This window comes from Neoarius graeffei, chromosome 4, assembly GCF_027579695.1.
Source record: "Neoarius graeffei isolate fNeoGra1 chromosome 4, fNeoGra1.pri, whole genome shotgun sequence".
NCBI lineage: Eukaryota > Metazoa > Chordata > Actinopteri > Siluriformes > Ariidae > Neoarius > Neoarius graeffei.
This window is the reverse complement of record NC_083572.1, coordinates 59,186,696-59,204,587: the sequence shown is the minus strand read 5'-3', so window position 1 is coordinate 59,204,587 and position 17,892 is coordinate 59,186,696. Positions and strand designations below refer to the sequence as shown.

Genomic DNA, 17,892 nt, shown 5'->3' with positions numbered 1-17,892 from the left:
AAAACCAAATGTATTCTTTTAGCATTGTTAGAATGAACATATTTATTTTACTATGAAGATGCACTCAAGATAAAGACTTTTACAGAAACATTTGTTGAAATATCATTTCTTGTTAGTTTAATCAAGAAAATAATATGCAGTATTATTAAAAAATATTCTATGCCATTTTATCCAATATACAACTCTAATGGAAATCCAAAAAATAAACAAAAATTTTGGAAATTCCTCTGTCATATCCTTCTAATTAGAGAGAGGAAGAAACATGCCATATCATGATAATCAATGAATAACATTGATTATCTCATTACAATGGCACCTGTCAAGGGATAGGATATATTAAGCAGCAAGAGAACAGTCAGTTCTTGAAGTTGATATGTTGGAAGCAGAAAAAAATGGGCATGTGTGAGGATCTGAGCAACTTTGTCAAAGGCCAAATTGTGATGGCTAGATGACTGGGTCTGAGCATCTCCAAAATGGCACATCTTGTGGGGGTTCCCGGTATGCAGTGGTTAGTACCTACCAAAAGTGGCCTAAGGAAGGACAATCGATGAACCGGCGACAGGGTCATGGACATTGAAGGCTCACTGATTCACATGGGGCATGAACGTTAACCCATATGGTCCAATCCTGCGGAAGAGTTACTGAAGCACAAACTGCTGAAAAAGCTAATGCTCACACCTTTCTGAGCCTTTGACACCCATGATCCTGTCATCGGTTCACTGGTTGTCCTTCCTTGGACCACTTTTGGTAGGTACTAACCACTGTATACCGGGAAAACCTCCACAAGATGTGCCATTTTGGAGATGCTCAGACTCAGTCATCTAGCCATCACAATTTGGCCCTTGTCAAAGTCGCTCAGATCCTTACACTTGCCCATTTTTCCTGCTTCCAACACATCAACTTCTAGAACTGACTGTTCTCTTGCTGCCTAATATATCCCACCGCTTGACAGGTGCCACTGTAATGAGATAATCAATGTTATTCACTTCACCTGTCAGTGGTCATCATGTTATGGCTGATCGGTGTATATCAGGAAACAAAATGTGATTGAGCCAAGTGTGTGAAGTTTAAGCCTGAATCAAAGTTTCAGATAATACAGTGGCCACGAGTGGACAAAACAATTTTATGGTTGAGTTTTGATTTATCTCTTGGTACAGTTTAAAGAGAACACATGGATGCAACGTATCCTAAAATCTAACTGACCTGACCAAAATTGTCATCTCTACCTGTAGTGTCTTACCTTAGTAATAAAAGAACAACTTAAATCAAGCTAAAACGTTTCAAAATAATTTTAAAAATACAAATACAGCTTTACTTGTGTGGCTGTTATTATATGATATCTGAAATGTATCCGTTTCTTTGATTTCATCAAATTTAGATCAGCTCATAGTACTTCCCAGTCTGAGGATCAAAGTAGCAGTTCAGACATGAATCGTAGCGCAGACTGAGAAACTCATCTTCGCTGCAGTTCTCCTCAGCCACAGACCCTAAAACACACAATGTACATATCAGAGACTGTTTATCAAACTGTGTATGTTACCACACATATCAGTCCTGCTCAATTGTTCTATTATAAACTTATCTTTCTTGTTCAACCTGGGTAAAATTTAAAAACATCCAATACACGTCACACCTTCCTTAATGCACAGGATAATCCTGAAGATAAAATAATTAATGTAACACCTTTGGTGGACATATTGTTCTGGTTTCCTTTGCTCTCAGTCTGCTGCTGTCTGGGATGGATTATCGGGGGGCTGAGAACATCCATCCATTCCCTGTAGGTGAGGAGGAAAATCTCTGTTCTAAGAATAGCACTGAAATGTATATTCATAATTCTTTGGGCTCCTTCCTTAATATTGTGTGTCATCAATTAAAATGAAAAAGACATATAAAACAGAAAACTCTCAGTACAACACCAAGACCTTCTGCAATAAAAGTAATAATAAATGAATAAAAAAAACCCGGTATATTGTTATAGGGTACAGATCATTCTCTAAGTGGTAGCTGACTGCCTCTGCTCAATGAACCTTGCAGTTGGTAGGCTGTCACTGTTTGTTACTTGGAGCACTTTGGACACAGTATGCAGTAATTAAGTAACTAAGTAGTAATACAGTAACCATGTATAGCAGCTTAGTTTTAAAATATGGATGCATGATAAGATTTAAGATAGCTTGCAACATATACGGACCCAACATCCATATGGCCCACTTTTTCAGAAGAAGTTCATTTACATCTAAACTTTTCGTAGGTACCATGTGGTGCTGACTGTCAGGTTCCCCATTGAGAGGGAGAAGAGGAAATGGATGATCTCCTGGGGAGCGCCCCTACAGGGGTGACAACCAGGTGACACATGCAAGCCTTTAAGCATGTGTGTAGCAGCACTAGAAACTAGTGAATCATCATCAGCTCTGACAAGAATACTTAATTAGTCACTTAGGTGGAGCACCTTCCCCTTATATGCTGGATTTCACACTAAAGCAACAGTGCAACATGCAATAAAACTAAATCAGCTGGATATGAAACATTCTTTACTTGGAGTTTGGGAATCATTCAGTTTACAGTGTGGGTAGTTTAATAGTAATTATTTCGCAAGATCAGTTTCTATATGTGCATGGTGGTTTTTTTATTTTTATTTTTTGAGGGTTTGTGTCAATAACTTAGGTTTTAGTTCGCATTCTGAACTAATCTGTGCCAAATTTCCCAAAAGTATCACAGCACAAAGATCATCATTAAATGGTAGAGCGAGCAGCACAATGAATGCTCTCTCCTAGTTAAGATGCTCTTAGCGTTAAGAGGCTTTTGGGAAACCCACCACTGTTTTCTTTTTTTGTCCACTGCTCACTCCAATATTCAAACTTCTAAATATGTTAAAGGTAGATAATATAGACGAAAATAACTCATTGAAGAAATCTTTGATTAAACTCAAACTGCATCTGATTTCATGTAAAAGGTGCATACATTATCATTTTAACAGAAAGCTGTGAAAGGTAAGACAATGGAAAACTTTGTTTTAACATGTACATATGTTGATGTCTGAGGTTTCTTATTTCAGCAAGTTGACACTATCCATTTTTGTCTTACCTGGGATTAGAGAGAAGTGGATTCATCTCTTTCTGGTAGTACTGGCCCTGTTCAGATGCCTGATAAACACAGAGATGTATATAAAGTCTATAATTACACAGTACGTACAACAATAGCATTTTTTTAACCTAGCAAAAGATGGATCTGGATACTGTGGGTGTGTGTAAGCATCAGTAAGAGGCAGAACAACAATGGATTATAAATTCACTGAAACACTATAAAGACTATTTTTCTGTGAAATCTGATGTGTCATATCTGCTGTCTGATGAAGGCAGTATTGCTGCTATGCTCATACAAGGACAGAACAATGCTATCCACTAATACACTTTGTCGAAGCAAAATAGTGCATTGCACTGTGCATTAGACCAGTGTTTCTCAACCACTGGGCCACAGCCCATTAGTGGGCCATGAAACGCCATGTAGTGGGCCATGAATTTTTTTTCAAGTTTAAGCTAATTTTTATTAGGAGGATACAGTTGCTTGGTTACATCCGAAGTCACATCTGCCTCATTAAATATGCAAGACATGAAGTGTTGGTCAGCTAAGCTCACTGTTCACAAAGTGTTACTATCGCTGGAGTGCCTTGCTAGTCGTTAAAATTCCCTACACTTGCTTTGTTTTTGGCTGCTCTAATTGAACAAACCGTGAAACTGATACAAGTTTCTTCTGGGTTCCCCGTGAAGTGATAAGAATGGGGGAAATAGCAAAGGATTTTGCCAAAAGACAAGGAGAAAGGTGGCTCTTGAACCTTTCACTGTGATGGAGCCGAGCCGAGTTGAAGAACTCTCAAGTTTGCAGTGATCACTTTGTGAAAAATTTGTAAATTCCTCTGATTTATTTTGTTTGGATTCTCAGATCACTTTTTTCACCATTTTCTTTTATGTCGTGATGTTTTGAAGTTGAGGAGATGCTTAAGCCCTCATGTGTTTTTGTTTACTGTCTGATCATGGTCGCCATATTGTAAACTAAGGCATATATAATAAACATAATACTCAGGTCTTTAAAGGGGTTTCTGTGGACTTTTGTGAATGATTTACCCAGAGGAGAAGAGAAGGGAGGATTGACAATTGAGCACCTATGGTTTATTTACACCCAATACTAAAACTTGCAGCGTCCAAGCAAACATCGTGAAGATGCGTACAAAAAGCCCAGAAATTCCTCCTTACCCAGGCATAAACAATACAGGATTTATCTTGTAGTGTCTCAATCCCCAGATCTTTAACCCAGCCAGATATAAAAAGTTGTTTGCTTCCATGCTCTCCCAGGTTTTAATCTGTTTGTCTGTGTAGAACAATGTCTGCAGCACCAGGTAGTTTGAGATGTCGGGGAACTCAATGGATGGATAATTTTCCAAATCATCAGAAAAATACTTCTTTGTTAGCGTGTAAGGATCTATCCCATTGAGTGGTTTCTATATCCACTTCTTTTGAGTGTACTTCTTGGTTTTAATAATCTGCTTGTTTACTGAACACAAACATGGCAATAAGTTCTTGTGTTAATGGACTAGACTCCACTTTTGGATCATTAATCCCTTTTGAGTGAGAATGCCCTGCATGCATGGTTTTATCTTGGCTTCTGGCACATCCATACAGTTTTAAATACAATACCCACAATTAAAAACAGCTTGTTTTTATTGTATTTATTTACAATAGATTATTAGATTCTAATAGAATAGATGAGCCAAAATAATTGGGGATCTTTTTTAATGGGCCCCAACTCATTACAAGTATGAATAGGTGGGCCTTAAAGTAGAACAGGTTTAGAACCCCTGCACTAGACCTTCTTTAAGCCTACCCAAAATCATAACACCAAGTTGACAAACCATATATAAATCATTCCTATATTTTGAAGTTCACACTTATGTTTTCTTCCCCCAGCTACAAGCCATGTGTGTAATCTTTCTCTGAAGAGTTTGCGAAGCTCTCCTCATCTTAACAACCTGAGCCAGAAACTTCAAGGACCATCCTGTAGGTCACACATTCAAGTCAGTCTAATGAGGGTGAGCACTGAGATATGTATTACACCAGAGGACATGCCCGTGTGCATGTGCAGATGGCAACTCACTAGAGGGATACACTGGGTCCATGTAGAAGTGTCATCACTGCTCATACTCAGGCTGACATTGCACTGCTGGACCTGACAACAGGGATTACATGCAGAAAGTTGCCCAGCTGTTTTAAAAGCATAATTTTTAGATTTAAATATACCAGTTTGTGGGTATTCTTAATTCATTATTCAGTGTAGCAGCTAGTAGTACAGTGCAACCAATCACATATCCAATATGATAGTATAAAACATGTCCTTGTGTGTGTGTGTGTGTGTGTGTGTGTGTGTGTGTGTGTGTGTGTGTGTGTGTGTGTGTGTGACCTCTCCTACCTGTGAAGCACTGAGGCCTGAGTCACAGGTCCCACCCTCCTCCTCTTCCTGCTGTCTTTTTAGACTAGCTAACATCCGTAGCTCTTCTTCTTCATCCTCCTCCTGCTCTGCTCTTTTAGATAAATCACATGCACTGGAGCCCACAGGCATCCTCCTCATGCTCTCCCTCACCTGTAGACGCCAAACAGCTTCATTATTCTCCCAGTGCCACTCCACAAAGCGAGTATAGGCAGTCATGTGTTACAGGCTATAGCTAATTATAAACCAATCCATCAGACACTGAAGCCTAATTGGCACTTCATTAGAGCACTGGCATCAGCAGAAGTGCTTGTCCCCACTGCCTAGGTATCTGCTTATCGAGACGAAGAGCTGATATGGATATTAACTGATAAGTACATATGGAATATTACTTTATTTACAAAGCAGTGTTGAAGAATGGGAAACAGAGAGAATAGAATAAGAAAAAAAAAACAAATCATAACAAACATGACAAGCTATCCTGTAGTGAGTAAAACCTGCACTTGCAGCAGTGGTTAATGTGAGAAGTATTTTTCAAATGCAAAAACCTATGGCTAGTAGGTTCACTAGGACACCTATTGAAGAGGGAGAAAATAAAGCACATATAAACAAACCACTCTGCTTATGTAGGACCTTTCAACCTTCTCAACTATGTGCTTCAGCTAATCTATTTTTTAATAACATTTAAGAGCTTTATGAATATGTGTTCTAGTAAAAGCCTTTTCATGAGTAGAATCATGTTCAATAAGTAGAGCGGTGGCTACAATTATCGACACCTTAACGATCTTTTGGCCATTGAAAAAGTAGAAAAGACTTTCAATATGTAAACTGTGCATGAATAATTACTCAAACTTCCACTGGAAAAAAAAAGAATCGATTCCCACTTACTTAGCGTATCAGATCATGTGACACCGTTCCACAATTATTGACACCTTTGTCCACAGTTATCGACACCGATCCACAATTATCAACATCTATCCATCCATTATCTGTAGCCGCTTATCCTGTTCTACAGGGTCACAGGCAAGCTGGAGCCTATCCCAGCTGATTATGGGCGAGAGGCGGGGTACACCCTGGACAAGTCGCCAGGTTATTGCAGGATTATCAACATCCAGATGATTATTTATTTTTTTAAAAAAATCAGTATGTGGTATTAATAAAACATAGTTTTTATTTACAATTTGTTTTACATAGACTTATATTTAGTACAAAATATCTTTTACAACCCCAATTCCAAAAAAGTTGGGACAAAGTAAATAAAAACAGAATGCAATAATTTACAAATCTCAAAAACTGATATTGTATTCACAATAGAACATAGACAACATATCAAATGTCGAAAGTGAGACATTTTGAAATTTCATGCCAAATATTGGCTCATTTGAAATTTCATGACAGCAACACATCTCAAAAAAGTTGGGACAGGGGCAATAAGAAGCTGGAAAAGTTAAAGGTACAAAAAAGGAACAGCTGGAGGACCAAATTGCAACTCATTAGGTCAATTGGCAATAGGTCATTAACATGACTGGGTATAAAAAGAGCATCTTGGAGTGGCAGCGGCTCTCAGAAGTAAAGATGGGAAGAGGATCATCAATCCCCCTAATTCTGCGCCGACAAATAGTGGAGCAATATCAGAGAGGGGTTCGACAGTGTAAAATTGCAAAGAGTTTGAACATATCATCATCTACAGTGCATAATATCATCAAAAGATTCAGAGAATCTGGAAGAATCTCTGTGCGTAAGGGTCAAGGCCAGAAAACCATACTGGGTGGCCGTGATCTTCGGGCCCTTAGACGGCACTGCATCACATACAGGCATGCTTCTGTATTGGAAATCACAAAATGGGCTCAGGAATATTTCCAGAGAACATTATCTGTGAACACAATTCACCGTGCCATCCGCCGTTGACAGCTAAAACTCTATAGTTCAAAGAAGAAGCCGTATCTAAACATGATCCAGAAGCGCAGACGTCTTCTCTGGGCCAAGGCTCATTTAAAATGGACTGTGGCAAAGTGGAAAACTGTTCTGTGGTCAGACGAATCAAAATTTGAAGTTCTTTATGGAAATCAGGGACGCCGTGTCATTTGGACTAAAGAGGAGAAGGATGACCCAAGTTGTTATCAGCGCTCAGTTCAGAAGCCTGCATCTCTGATGGTATGGGGTTGCATTAGTGCGTGTGGCATGGGCAGCTTACACATCTGGAAAGACACCATCAATGCTGAAAGGTATATCCAGGTTCTAGGGCAACATATGCTCCCATCCAGACGACGTCTCTTTCAGGGAAGACCTTGCATTTTCCAACATGACAATGCCAAACCACATACTGCATCAATTACAGCATCATGGCTGCGTAGAAGAAGGGTCCAGGTACTGAACTGGCTGGCCTGCAGTCCAGATCTTTCACCCATAGAAAACATTTGGCGCATCATAAAACGGAAGATACGACAAAAAAGACCTAAGACAGTTGAGCAGCTAGAATCCTACATTAGACAAGAATGGGTTAACATTCCTATCCCTAAACTTGAGCAACTTGTCTCCTCAGTCTCCAGACGTTTACAGACTGTTGTAAAGAGAAAAGGGGATGTCTCACAGTGGTAAACATGGCCTTGTCCCAACTTTTTTGAGATGTGTTGTTGTCATGAAATTTAAAATCACCTAATTTTTCTCTTTAAATGATACATTTTCTCAGTTTAAACATTTGATATGTCATCTATGTTCTATTCTGAATAAAATATGGAATTTTGAAACTTCCACATCATTGCATTCCGTTTTTATTTACAATTTGTACTTTGTCCCAACTTTTTTGGAATCGGGGTTGTATATAAATATATTGATGGCTGTGCTTACATAAATGAGGAAGTAATTCTAATGTTTGTAAACAAATGATAGGGGTAAAGGATCACTGGAGGAGTAATACCTTTCCTAGTGGCCTTAATAGGTGTCCTAGACTGGTCTCCCCACATTCAGCACCTTGTGAAGTGCAATACATGGTCACTCATGAGCTGACCACACTAGCCTCTCCATGGTGAAGGCCAAGCATTTGTCCTACTTCTGGTGCCCCGTTACCATCGCAGAACATGGTGGCTCTAGGGGAGGGAACCCCAAAATACAAACCCACCATCTTGCCATCCAGATGGTATGAAAGTACCTAACACATGTGGAACGTTGGGTCCGATTTGCAGTCAATCAAGCATATGGTATTTTTCCACTGCATCTGACTCACCTCCAGTTGTCTTGCACTGCTTGCCACTGGATTCAGGTGGGGAAGAGGAGAGGGTGCATTAGCTGGTGTGCAACGGCTACATCACCATTAAAACAAGTCTGTGTGCGGGAGTATAGCTGGCGCGCAACAGTGTGCTTATAGGAGGTCAGCGAAGGATTGGAAGGCCAAGAAAATGATTCAAAGACTGCTTGAAAGCATCACTTAAAGATTGTGGAATCTACCTAGAAACTTGGGAGTCAAAGGCACATGATCATCTTCTATGGTGTAGTTGTATCCATGATGGCATCGAACACTTTGAAGCAGAACGTTCTAATCGCATCACTCAGAGCAGGCTCTGCAGAAAGGATCCTTTAAATGCAGCCCCAACAGGGTTGGTGTGTGATCTCTGTGCAAGACCCTGTGCAAACAAGGCTGAGCTTGTCAAACACCTTTGCCTTCGTCACCCGAGCTATGTGAACCACCAACCATCTTCATTGCAAGCGATGTGACTTCCATGAGGTGATGAAACAAATGAACTGATAATGTTTAACCTGCGTCAGAAAATCTTTTTGTTCCACTTTCTACCCACTTTAAGTATTTTCATAGATCACATTTTGTTAATCATTCGTTGTTGTTTGTATTAATTTCTAGTTTTGTAGTTTACCAATAAATGTCAATAGGCTATTGACATTGTAACCACATGAAAATCCAGGTCAAAGGTCGCATGTTATTCCTTGAACCAAAATATAAAATATCTACCGATATTGTAATATGTGGTAGATATTTACAACAGGCAGCACGGTGGTGCAGTGGTTAGCGCTGTCGCCTCACAGCAAGAAGGTCCTGGGTTCGAGCCCCGTGGCCGGCGAGGGCCTTTCTGTGCGGAGTTTGCATGTTCTCCCCGTGTCCGCGTGGGTTTCCTTCGGGTGCTCCGGTTTCCCCCACAGTCCAAAGACATGCAGGTTAGGTTAACTGGTGACTCTAAATTGACTGTAGGTGTGAATGGTTGTCTGTGTCTATGTGTCAGCCCTGTGATGACCTGGCGACTTGTCCAGGGTGTACCCCGCCTTTCGCCCGTAGTCAGCTGGGATAGGCTCCAGCTTGCCTGCGACCCTGTAGAACAGGATAAAGCAGCTAGAGATAATGAGATGATGAGATGAATGAATAGAAAAATCTGAATATTTCAAGCATGTAATTTTTCATATGCTAGGAATTTAATTCTGGTCTAATTCTATTTATTGCAATAGGATTCCAAATACTCTATAAGTATTCCATTCTGTTGTGAATCAGAAGAATATTATTATAAATCATAGCACTTTTATTTTTTAAAGTACTTCATCTACTTCAACAATGTTACACAAAGATCGATCCATAACAGTTGTAAATGTCACTTAATTCCACAGGGTATCAATAATGGTGGACACCGGAGAAAGTGATCACTATTATCGACACCTCACATGGCTTCTCAAACGCGCGTTTAGATACAAAATGCAGACTGTCAAATGAAAGCGTAAGAAACAAGATAGGTTTTGACAAGGATATCATAAAATATTGGTGAACTTGATAAGTAAAAACATTTCCATGATCTTTCCACCATGCTTACCTGCGATGATCACATCTGGGTTTGCCTCAAATTGCTGATCGTGCTAAAAAAATTCCATCTCAGGTAATGAGCTGTCATCAGAGAACAAGATTGAATGGTGAAGGGGGGTCTTCTGGTTGATTAATTAACCAATGATAACTGTTGTAACTGAAACACCTTTGTAAAATTGTTTTTTATTGGTAAATCTGAAAAGGTGTCGATAATTATGGACCGTCAATAATTGTAGCTGCCGTTCTATATGTACAATATGTTGTACAGATCAGGCTGAAGGTTGAATGTTGTCATCCATTTTCCTTTTCTGAGGAACTGAGTCTTGCTGCTGAACATTTTTCATTGGGAACCTAGTTTTTGCCCTAACAAGTGTTTTTGCACTAGTATGTCATAGAGGACGTTGTAGTGAATGCAAATATGCAAATGTTCCAAATAGAAGGAACTTCTGAAATTGCAGACGTGCTTGCTACACTCCCATTTTATAGTGAGAATGAAAGACACAGTATTATAAGAATAGAGACAATTCAGCTAGAGTCAGGTAAAATATGGAATGAACAAGCTTCTTTTCCAAAAAACGCTCACCTTGTAGAGCTTCACATCCTCAGGGGGAATTTCTCGAACAGATGTTCTATTAATGGATGTCCTCATATCTCCATCAGGCCTGCTTCGCTCAGGTCCAAAGTGTTCCTGTCTGCTCTGCAGTTTGGCAGTGCAAGGTGAGAGACAGCGGGTCGGTGCCATACGCACCATTTCAGTCCTTCGAGACCCCTCTGAGGAAGACTTTGTGGATGTATGTGTAACAGTAGAGGCCTTAGCTGGCTTAGTCCAAAGCCTGGGTGAAGAGGTAGATTTGGGAATGGGAACAGAAGCCAGAGTAGGAGGAACAGAACTGGTGTGTGCTGCAAATCTTTGAGAGAGGAATCCAAAGTAGCTCTGATCCTGAGAGAGAGAGAGAGAGAGAGAGAGAGAGAGAGAGAGAGAGAGAGAGCATTCTGAAACCATGCCAAGTTTATGAGCCCCTATAGGTAAATGAAATTAGAATCATTATTTAAATGTGTATTCTTGGATATTTATTGGAGCAAGAGAGCTTTTATTCCTGAACTTCCATCATCCAAGCTGACATTATTTATAGGCTAACTTGTTTTTCAGTCAGTGAGGTTTCGATCAAAGCCATTAAATTTCAGTCAAATAAGCTAGTAATAACTATAAGAACTCAATAATAAATAAAACTTGGACAATGGTAGGTTGTGATTTCTAGAAATGTAACAAAATAGGCAACTGTTGCCTCAGAAAACACAAGCGGAACACTTTAAAGAAAGATTCATGATGTATAACATTGAAAGAGATCTAAGAAACATCACATGAGCACAGCGTGATTGGTGTCTGCACAACTACATCAGAGTTACCTGCAATTAATCAGGGAACTGCAAGCTGTCCATCAGCCTCTGCTTAAAAAGAGATGAAGGTTTTTAACTTGTGGAGCTTTGATCTGAACTAATGCCCTTAAACAGAGAGCAGTGCTTTAGGCTAATGATGATGCCCATACTTAACCATTTCATCCCGGCAATCTGCTCCAATAAATAATCTGTTTCAATCATATTACGTGCAATGTCCATATCGAGAGGTTCGTCTATTTAAAGGCACATCTGCTGCTTATATTGTCTTTATAATAGTGATTTTAAAAGTGGGGATCGGGCCCCCAGGCACTTGCAAAGCATGGCTAAGAGGGTTTTTATTTTATTTTTTAAGCTTGATTGTCTGGTCAATTGGATGGATGGGTTTAATTCAAACCTAAAATTAAACAATTATCCTATAAATGTTACCTTGGACCTTTTGTGTTTTGCCGGTGGACAGTTACAGTTAAAAAAAAAAAAAAAAAAGCCCTGTATGGCTCTAATATGACTGCAAACATTTGAATTGTTGGATTATGTTCATTAAATAAATCTGTCGTGAGAAGGCCCACTGACTTCATTTTACAGTTAAAGATTTCTATGGCTGCTCTATATTACATCCTGCTATCCAAAAAGAAAGAAAAAATTAAAACCATTTACTTTATCAAGATTCTTAGAAACAGTATTATCACTTGAAAAGTATTTACATTCGTATTTGTTAAAAACCTGGAGTCTATTTTAATTTGTTTAATTCAGTACATCGCTCAGTGCATCACTTTATGGTTTTGTGTTGTTGTTGTGCTCTTTTTGCCAGACCCAAGGCTATTTGTATCAAGAGTGTGAATGCTGCTTTCAAATCCATGTGAAGTCCAGGAAATGTATAGCTGGTCCACTTGAAAACGGTGGACTGGGGCTTACTTCAAGTGAAGTTGTTTGAAAGTAATCTGTTCCCGGGGCCAGTCAATGAATAACATGAACCTGTTACATTGCTTCCTCTTTCATGTTCCACCATGACAGGGAAAAAGTGATATGATAAGAGACAGAATATTTTCTAGACTTATGGAGTGAAGAGGGCAACCAAAGGCAATGGGCTACAACTCATAACAATTCTGAAATCTTTCTGAATGTAAGTGGGCAGTGTTGACTAAAAGGTTTTACCTGAATTAGTGCAACAATAAAGAAATATCAGTTATATAAATATAACAAATGTGCCAATGTAAAAATCAAGCAAAATTTGCCTGCTTCTCTAGGTGGGAAGCATGGGGTTATTCTCTGACTGTCAATCAGACTGACAGCCAATTTTGCATGTCTATATGTGGAAGAGAGCAGACAGTACTTTCCTCTGAGTGTGTTTAGCTGCCCTGACACAGCATGAGCCACAGTTTGAAAAGATGCAGTGGCTGGCTTTCACGTGTCCCAGAGGAACCATGTGCTAGCTTTTACTCATCCCAGTTGGTAGCTGTTGTGTGATAGGCAAGCACTAAGGCGGGACCTTGCAAAAAATCAAAATGAGGTTTAAAAGCACTTTAGCAGTAGAAGGAAGGGGAAAAGTGAATAAGTTAAATGAAAAGACCCAATCAAACTGTCAGTGGTGTAAATTAAACAGTACTAGCTAAATCCAGTACAATATATGTATTCTAGTGAAGAGACTGATTTCCCTATGGGAAAGGAAATAGAGCATGAGAAAAAGTGATGTATCCTACACAAAATTATAAATGAAGAGCTAGAGTGTCAAAAAAATGAAGAGAAAGATTTCCGCATTGAAATAATTGACTCGTGAACCCTTTGGGGAGCTGAGATGTGGGTCCTTGTAAGAGAACTGAAAAAAATATATAGTATATAGAGGATATTACACAGCTGTGCGAAGATACGACGCTTATCTTCCAATGGTGAATGTATATATTCACAAGTGAGTGAAGCAAACAAGTGAAAATATTTTCAACACAAAAAGATAAGCTTCATATCCTCATGCAACCATGCAATGTTCTTTATATTAAATGGACACATCCTTAAAGAAAAAAAATACACTAGTTAATCAAAAGAATTTTAATTTGAAACCGGTTTGCCATTTTGATATCATGCATGTAGTCAGCAGGAAAACACTGGGAGTGACATCACTGGAGTGAAATATCAGAAATTATTATACACACAGGCCACTTTTTGCATGGAATAAAAACATGTATTTGTGGCAGCAGGGGCGTGGCCAAGCAGCAGTCTGTGAATGGAAGGTGGGGTCAGGGAAGGTAAGTGGCTAAGTCATTCCACCTGCTGTCAATTAGTGTGTGTGTGTTACAGGGATGGAGCATAAAAGGAGAGAGAGCAGAGAAAAGGGGTCTCTCCCTGACCACAATGCATGTGTGAGTGAGTGAGTGAGTGAGTGAGTGAGTGAGTGAGTGAGTGAGTGAGTGAAAGAAAGAAAGAAAGAAAGAAAGAAAGAAGAAAAGCTCAATAAAAAGAGTGTGTGTAAACATCAACTTTCGCCTGCCGTGCTTTTGTGCTCCACCCACATCAGGAACTGTTACAGTGGTGCTGAAACCCGGGAGCACAGAAGGGAACCACCCCATGGAGTCCTCCCCATTCGAAGAGCTCATCCTTGCCCTCGCTACCGCCCAGCAGAACCAGCATCAAGCGCTGATCACCCTCCGAAAGGAACAGGAGCAACGCTTTGAAGCCTTGATGCTGGCCCAGCAGGAAGATCACCAGGTGTTCTGGCACCTGCTCGCGTCAGCGGGGGAGTCGGCCACCACTGCCGCCACCCTCACAAAGATGGGACTGCAGGATGATCTGGAAGCGTTCCTCGCTCTCTTCAAGCAAGCAGCCAAGGCGTGGGGGTGGCCACTGGAGCAGCGTGCGGCACACCTCCCACTCCTGACTGGCGAGGCGCAGCTCGCAGTACAGCAGGTCCCTGCTGACAGCTGACTGGTCTATGCTGACCTGAGGAAGGCCATCCTGCAGTGGCTCGGCTGCTCCCCGGAGCAACATCACCAGCTCTTCTGGACGCTGGCATTGGAGGAGGTTGGCCGGCCGTTTGCATTTGGCCAGCAACTTCGGGACACCTGCCGATGGTGGCTGAGGGCAGAAGACTGTGACGCAGATGAGCTCATCAATCTGGTGGCACTGGAACAGTTTATCTCTCGACTTCCGGAAGGAACGGCGGAATGGGTCCAGTGTCACCGCCCGGCATCACTGAAACGAGCCATCAAGCTGGCAGAGGACCATCTGGAGGCGGCTCTGACAGCAGGCAGAAGAGGCATCTCCCCTCGCTTCTCTTCTCTTTCTCTTTTCACCCCCTGTCTCTTGTCCCCCTCTCCACCCCATTCCCCTGCCACGGAGGTGGAGGCTGGCTCCTCCTCAGCTGGCCTGTCGCACTCATGGTGTCCTCCCATCTCCCTCTTCCATGTCTGTGTTGTCTCCCCCTCAGGTGAGTAACACCCATTACACCAGCGCAGAGGGAAAGCCTGGGCCGGTGTGCTGGCGCGGCAGGGAGTCGGAGCATCTCCAGAGTCAGGGCTCCGCAAGGGAGATGGGTGCTGTAATCCGGGTCCCTGACGCACCAGAAACTGCCCCCGATCGGGCCAGAATGTATCGCATACTGGTGAGTATTCAAGGGGATACATATCACACTTTGGTGGATTCCAGTTGTAATCAGACCTCAATTCACCAATGCCTGGTGCAAGGTGAGACATTGGGGGAGCACAAGTGGTGAAAGTGTTGTGTGTGCACAGAGATGTTCACCATTACCCTCTAGTGTCTGTCCACATTCTATTCCGGGGCCAAATGCATAGAATAAAGGCGACAGTTAATCCTCGTCTCACCCACTCATTGATTTTGGGTACTGATTGGCCAGGGTTTAAAAAACTGATGGATTATTTAACACGTAGTGGGTCCTGCACTAGTAGGTCACAGGAAGATCCCGGTGTGGCATTGACTGGAGAAGCTGTCACAGAGCCGTCTACGTCAACACCGCGTCAGAGCGAGGAGCAGCCCGCTCCTCCTCCCTCTCTTGGGGATTCCCTTGGGGATTTCCCATTAGAGCAGTCACGAGACGAGACTCTGCAGCATGCATTTGACCAAGTGAGAGTAACTGATGGTCAAATTCTTCAGCCAAGCGCAGCACCGACCTTCCCTTATTTTATTATTCTTAAAGATAGATTGTACTGAGTGACGCAGGACACTTAAACTAATGAAAGAATAACCCAGTTGTTAATGCCAAAGAGCCATACGGAACTCGTATTCCATGTGGCTCACTTTAATCCCTGGCTGGACACAATAAAACACTAGCCCGAATAATGGCCCGGTTCTATTGGCCAGGGATTCACGGGGATGTCTGTCAGTAGTGTGTGGCATGCCGTGAATGCCAATTAGTAAATCCTGCGGCCACTCCAAAAGAGCTGTTGTGCCCTCTTCCTCTAATCGAGACCCCGTTTGAGCGAATTGGGATGGATCTCGTCAGGCCATTAGATTGGTCAGCATGGGGATATAACTTTATTTTAGTTCTGGTGGACTATGTAATGCGATATCCGGAAGCAGTGACTGTCTGCAATATCTCAGCACGCAGTATTGTGGAAGCGCTCTTCCACTTTATCTCCTGGGTTGGGATTCCGAAAGAAATCCTGACAGACCAAGGCACTACATTTATGTCACGCACACTGCGCGAACTGTATGGGCTACTGGGGATTAAGTCTATCCGCACCAGTGTCTATCACCCACAAACAGATGGCTTAGTAGAGCGATTTAACCAAATAATTAAGAACATAATTCAGAAATTCGTAAGTGAAGATGCGCGTAATTGGGATAAGTGGCTCGAGCCCCTGTTATTCGCAGTACAAGCGGTCCCGCAAGCCTCCATGGGGTTTTCTCCATTTGAATTATTATATGGGCATAAGCCGCGTGGCATTCTGGATGTGCTACAGGAAAATTGGGAGGAGGGACCTTTACCTAGCAAAAACAAAATCCAGTACGTTCTTGACCTGCGCGCAAAATTCCACACCCTCACGCACCTAACCCAGGAGAATTTGCGGCAGGCACAAGAACGTCAAAGCCGGCTGTATGACTGGGGCACGCACCTTAGAGAGTTCACACCGGGAGACAAAGTGCTCATATTATTGCCCACGTCGAACTCCAAATTATTCGCCAAGTGGCAAGGGCCTTTCAAGGTCACACGGCGAGTCAGGGACGTTGACTATGAGGTGAGGCGAACGGATAGGGGCAGTGCGCTGCAAATCTACCACCTCAACCTTTTAAAATGCTGGAATGAGGGGGTCCCCATGGCGTTGGCGTCAGTAGTCCCGGAGAAGGTGGAGCTGGGGCTGGAGGTGAAAAAGATAACATTTCGGACCACTCCGGTCCCTTGTGGAGACCACCTCTCACCAGCCCAACTCACAGAGATAGCCAAGTTGCAAAAGGAATTTTCTGACATGTTCTCGCCCCTTCCTGGTCATACCCACCTCATAGAACACCACATCGAAACGCCCCTGGGGGTGGTAGTGCATAGCCGCCCTTACTGCTTGCCCGAACACAAGAAAAATGTGGTTCAGGACAAACTCAAGGCCATGCTCGAAATGGGCATAATCGAGGAGTCCCACAGTGACTGGAGCAGCCCAGTGGTCCTGGTTCCCAAGACCGACGGGTCGGTCCGGTTCTGTGTGCACTATAGAAAGGTCAATGCGGTGTCTAAATTTGATGCATGATATTGGAAGTTCCCCTTGACTCCTCTATCCCGAGAGAAAACGGCCTTTTCCACACCGTTTGATTTACACCAATTTGTCATGCTCCCTTTTGGGTTGTTTGGGGCACCCGCTACATTCCAGCGGCTTATGGACAGGGTCCTCTGCCCTCACGCTGCCTACGTGGCTGCCTATCTAGACAACATAATAATCTACAGCTATGATTGGCCGTGGCACTTGGAACACCTGAGGGCCATTCTAAAGTCACTGAGGTGAGCAGGCCTCACAGCTAACCCAAAAAAGTGCGTGATTGGGCGGGTGGAAGTACGGTATCTGGGGTTCCACTTGGGTCATGGGCAGGTGCATCCCCAAATTAACAAGACTGCAGCGATTGCGGCCTGTCCGAGGCCCAAGACCAAAAAGGAGGTGAGACGATTCTTGGGGCTGGCTGACTATTATTGTAGGTTTCTACCTAATTATTCAGACATCACCAGCCCGCTAACCGATCTCACTAAAAAGGGGGCTCCAGATCCGGTCCAGTGCACGGAGCAGTGCCAACAGGCC

The 17,892-nt window shown here is 42.2% G+C and overlaps 1 protein-coding gene across 1 annotated transcript in view; it reads right to left on the bottom strand.

The window, feature by feature from the left end:
- Positions 1-1,374: 1,374 nt before the first annotated feature.
- The window catches only part of cfap20dc (CFAP20 domain containing), a 55,482-nt gene continuing 38,964 nt past the window's right edge, over positions 1,375-17,892 (bottom strand). The window contains exons 12-17 of the mRNA XM_060918265.1: positions 10,854-11,210; positions 5,458-5,628; positions 5,146-5,217; positions 3,082-3,140; positions 1,684-1,775; positions 1,375-1,487 (exon numbers count right to left, since the gene is read on the bottom strand). Of these exons, the coding sequence (XP_060774248.1) occupies positions 1,375-1,487; positions 1,684-1,775; positions 3,082-3,140; positions 5,146-5,217; positions 5,458-5,628; positions 10,854-11,210 (864 nt within the window). The remainder of the gene's footprint in view (positions 1,488-1,683; positions 1,776-3,081; positions 3,141-5,145; positions 5,218-5,457; positions 5,629-10,853; positions 11,211-17,892) is intronic.